This window comes from Limulus polyphemus, unplaced genomic scaffold (assembly GCF_000517525.1).
Source record: "Limulus polyphemus unplaced genomic scaffold, Limulus_polyphemus-2.1.2 Scaffold2012, whole genome shotgun sequence".
Lineage (NCBI taxonomy): Eukaryota > Metazoa > Arthropoda > Merostomata > Xiphosura > Limulidae > Limulus > Limulus polyphemus.
Window position 1 is genome coordinate 1 of NW_013667622.1, and position 5,149 is coordinate 5,149.

General features: G+C 34.6%; 1 protein-coding gene across 1 annotated transcript in view; it reads left to right on the forward strand.

The window, feature by feature from the left end:
• Window positions 1–1,210: 1,210 nt before the first annotated feature.
• LOC111087325 (electroneutral sodium bicarbonate exchanger 1-like) overlaps window positions 1,211–5,149 on the forward strand; it is a gene marked incomplete at its 5' end in the record, with an annotated part of 43,406 nt that continues 39,467 nt past the window's right edge. Inside the window, one exon of the mRNA XM_022393587.1 lies at window positions 1,211–1,384. Coding sequence (XP_022249295.1) covers window positions 1,211–1,384 — 174 coding nt within the window. The remainder of the gene's footprint in view (window positions 1,385–5,149) is intronic.

Here is a 5,149-nt window from a genome sequence, read left to right on the forward strand (position 1 = left end):
AAAACCCAGCATTGAAAGTTTCAAGATAGTACACTGTGAAGGTGAAGCAGAAAACCCAGCATTGAAAGTTTCAAGATAGTACACTGTGAAGGTGAAGCAGAAAACCCAGCATTGAAAGTTTCAAGATAGTACACTGTGAAGGTGAAGCAGAAAACCCAGCATTGAAAGTTTCAAGATAGTACACTGTGAAGGTGAAGCAGAAATTCCAGCAGTGAAACTACCAATATAGTACACTGTGAGAGTGAAGCAGAAAACCCAGCACTGAAAGTTTCAAGATAGTATACTGTGAAGGTGAAGCAGAAAACCCAACAGTGAAAGTTTCAAGATGGTACACTGTGAAGATGAAGCAGAAAACCCAGCATTGAAAGTTTCAAGATAGTATACTGTGAAGGTGAAGCAGAAAACCCAACAGTGAAGTTTCAAGATAGTACACTGTGAAGGTGAAGCAGAAAACCCAGCATTAAAAGTTTCAAGATAGTATACTGTGAAGGTGAAGCAGAAAACCCAGCATTGAAATTTCAAGATAGTAAAATGTGAAGGTGAGGCAAAGAACCAGTAGGGAGAGTTTCAAGATAGTGCACTGTAAATGTGAAACACAGAACACAGCATTGAAAGGTTCAAGATGGTAAAATATGAAGGTGAAGCAGAGAACACATCAGTGAAAGTGTCAAGATCCTGCGAACTGTTTAAATCACGCGAGAACGTTACTATTTCAAAACATATAGCAAACAACATTGATTTCGCAACTCAACTCTACTATTTGTTGTATTATCTACATAAAACAATGCTGCTGTTTAATAGACATGTGAGTTGACTGACTCAAACCAATTCAGTATATGACAAAAATGACAAAATTATAGAAAATTCACATTGTTTATTTACAATCAGATGAGTTGTTTTTTTTTGTTTTGTAACGTCCATATAAGCTATGTAAAACATTATCTACAGGTAGTAAGTTTGTTTCGTAACATCTATATAAGCTATGTAAAACATTATCTACAGCTAGAAAGTTTGTTTTGTAACGTCTATATAAGCTATGTAAAATATTATCTACAGCTAGCAAGTTTGTTTTGTAACATCTATATAAGCTATGTAAAACATTATATACAGCTATTTATTTGTTTTGTAGCATCTATATAAGCTATGTAAAACATTATCTACAGCTAGTAAGTTTGTTTTGCTAACTCCCTGTTTAACATTACTTTTATAGAAAGGGTGTGGTTACCACCTGGATTTGCTAATTGTTGCCATCACTATTGCACTTTGTTCCCTATTTGGACTACCATGGTTTGTAGCGGCTACTGTGCTTGCTATGACTCATGTTAATTCTTTGAAGATGGAATCAGAAACTGCTGCTCCAGGAGAGAAGCCTCAGTTTCTTGGAGTCAGGTAATCTGTTGGAAAGGTTTTGATGAGTCTTTTATGTTTGAAATATTTTATTTTCTATTAGATAGAAAAGAGTCTTATAAAGTTCTTATATTACATCAATGAATAAGTCATATATTACAGGAGCTAATAAGCTAAATATTTTACACAATTAGAGGTTTGATAAAAATATAAATTTAATATTTAATAAAAATAATATCTATTATCTCTAATTTTCCTCAAATTCTATTCTATACTTTCTTACCTCACCTTTCCGCTTCTAAGAATTGGTCACATTTGGTTTGTTCTTTTCATAAGCCCTTTTTTCAAGTCTGGTCACCATACTAAAACAAGTAGAACTTGTCATTACATAATCGTAATGATAACCAGGAAAACAAGAATTTTATATATAATATACTGCTTAGTTTTATTCTCTTCTGCGATTTATCAAATAAATGTTGTCGTAAAGCCCTAAAAGTATTACTTCTTCTTCTTGCGTTGAAACTACTGGTCAGTGCCAACATTTCCTCCTCAGAAGGCATATCTCTGGTCTACTTGTTAACCAGAAGAAGTTATTCCTGATAAATTGATAGAAGTACAAGATTCTTTATAGGGAATGCTCCTGGTTTTCGACTTTTTAGTTGTTCATGTTTTCCAGACTCTCTTTTTTTTCTTCTGCCAGGGGAACTTGAAGATAAAAACGTTTAACGTCAACCTGAAACCCAAACCCACTTTAACTGCTTTTCCCACTAACACGTCTACTTCTTATGTTGAGACCATTTGTGCTTCTTTACTTGCTACACTAAACTTGTAAACTGTCACAGACGTTAACACACACAAAGTGCTCACTTATTTAGGCCAGTTGGGAAATGTCAGTAACCTTATTTCATCCTTTCAGCTTTTTCTGGTATTTAAAACTAAAACTCCGTTTTTAGACCCACCAAGACCTTGTGTAAAAATTGGGACTCGATGTATATAGATGCTATAAGTGACATGAAGCATGTGTTCCTCTTCTGAAGGGGTTGTTGCCTTGTGTAGATAGGTGCTATAAGTGACATGAAGCGTGTGTTCCTCTTCTGAAGGAGTTGTTGCCTTGTGTAGATAGGTGCTATAAGTGACATGAAGCATGTGCTCCTCTTCTGAAGGAGTTGTTGCCTTGTGTAGATAGGTGCTATAAGTGACATGAAGCATGTGTTCCTCTTCTGAAGGAGTTGTTGCCTTATGTAGATAGATGCTATAAGTGACATGAAGCATGTGTTCCTCTTCTGAAGGAGTTGTTGCCTTGTGTAGATAGGTGCTATAAGTGACATGAAGCATGTGTTCGTCTTCTGAGGGAGTTGTTGCCTTGTGTAGATAGGTGCTATAAGTGACATGAAGCATGTGTTCCTCTTCTGAAGGAGTTGTTACCTTGTGTAGATAGGTGCTATAAGTAAATGAAGCATGTGTTCCTCTTCTAAAGGAGTTGTTGCCTTGTGTAGATAGATGCTATAAGTGACATGAAGCATGTGCTCCTCTTCTGAAGGAGTTGTTGCCTTGTGTAGATAGGTGCTATAAGTGACATGAAGCATGTGTTCGTCTTCTGAGGGAGTTGTTGCCTTATGTAGATAGATGCTATAAGTGACATGAAGCATGTGTTCCTCTTCTAAAGGAGTTGTTGCCTTGTGTAGATAGGTGCTATAAGTGACACGAAGCATGTGCTTCTCTTCTGAAGGAGTTGTTGCCTTGTGTAGATAGGTGCTATAAGTGACATGAAGCATGTGTTCCTCTTCTGAAGGAGTTGTTACCTTGTGTAGATAGGTGCTATAAGTGACATGAAGCATGTGTTGCTCTTCTGAAGGAGTTGTTGCCTTGTGTAGATAGGTGCTATAAGTGGCATGAAGCATGTGTTCCTTTTCTGAAGGAGTTGTTGCCTTGTGCCACTACCGAAGTCACACATTTAACAGTTGTTTGGTAAGACACATTATTTTGTTTTAAACATCGTACAGCCGATCGATAACTAATACAGTAAAACAAATAATAGTTTCAGCTGGCACCAAGTTTTCATTAGCGTTTCTGTTTACTAGAAGCATCATTTCGCCCTTTTACCAATTGCTTTTTTAAAAAGTACCCACTTGACTCGCGAACAGTATGAAGTTCTGAAACAGCTACTTGTGGTATAAATCATTTATTTCTGTACAACGTTTCGTATCTAACAGTGAAACGTGATTACACAGAGCATTTGAGGTACAAATACATCACTTCTTCTTCATCGGGATTCGGTCCATGTTTTGGACCAGGGATTGTGAGGTTCAGTGTTCACCTCTTCCTCCCTCTAATCATGCCTAAAATAACAATAATTCAGGAGGGAGGAAGAGGTCTAGATTTTACCTGACCTCCCCATGTCTCCAAAGATCTAAAGCCCGATGCCGTAACGAGAATCTATTTAAAAGGGTTTTTTTTTGTATGTAAACATAGGATTTTGTGTGTGTGTATATGACTGCTAAGCGAAACAACATTGTGAACACGGACCAATAGTGCAATCATGCATAAATGAACCTAGTGAAAATATACGAGATAATATTACCCCATGAATGAGAAATGGCACGAAAGAAGTATATTAATTAAAAATAGATTCAAATTGTAAATACATCCATTCAAATAACTGGGTTAATAATACTACCTCCCTCTGGTTTAAAATGTAATTAACTTAATACAAATATAATGGCGCTCATGATGTATTATTAATGTTAGGTTTTAGTTCTTTGATTCTAGATGTTTCCAGATTTCTCTGTTTGTTTTGAAGTTTCGTCTATATCCAATATTTTAATCTTTTTAAAGTTTATTTCGTGTTTTTATTCAACCATATGTTCATTTACGTTTGATATTTTCCGTATTTCACGTTCCTTGCATTGGTTGTTATTTTCCTACATAGCATCTTTCACATTCTAAACATTCTATTTTATACACTGTGTCATTGCTATATTCTTCATTATTATATAACCTAGGTAGAAAATATTTAAAATTAATTCCTTTAGTTACGATTTTATTTTTTTACGTTTAGTTTGTGCCTTTTTGATTAATTTGTACCAAAATCTAATTAATTTTTCACTGATAAAGCATAAAACATATTTCGTCTCTTGCACTTCTTGTGTGTATTTATCAGTTCTATTGTTGTTCTTGTATAAGTTTTGGTTCATTGTTTTCTTTATTGCGTCATCAATTATACTTAGGGCCCTCATTTTTTTATCTTGAAACATTCTCTTATGTTTTGAATTTCGTTTTTCACGTTTTCATTGGTCCACAGTCTCAGTACTGGTATTATACATCCTAATAATGTTCCGATTTTTATTTTCTTATCGTGTGCGGAAAACCAATTTACATAAGTTCCATCGTGAGTCTTCTTTTGTTGAATTTTCAAACTAGATGTTCAATAAACCACATCATTTCTACTGCGCATGACACAAGGTTTTAGTGTCTTACATTCAAAAATTTATTAAACTACTTTTTGTTTATGTTATACCAATTAGAATAGCATAAAATTTTGGCTAATAATCCATAATTTAATAGTATACAAATTTTAAATTCTTAATTCTAAAAGGAAATATATAAAAAAATCCTGAATTTCCACTATTGTAACGCACATGACACATTTTGTCTTAGCATGTCATCATCCCTATTTTATTCACCACCCCTCGAAAATGTACGAAATTAAACGTAAAATGCTCTCTATAAAATCGTTATTCCTCAAACAGACCATAATTTTTATGGGCTTCAATTTTGTTTTGTTACAGAAGCTATCGAAGAG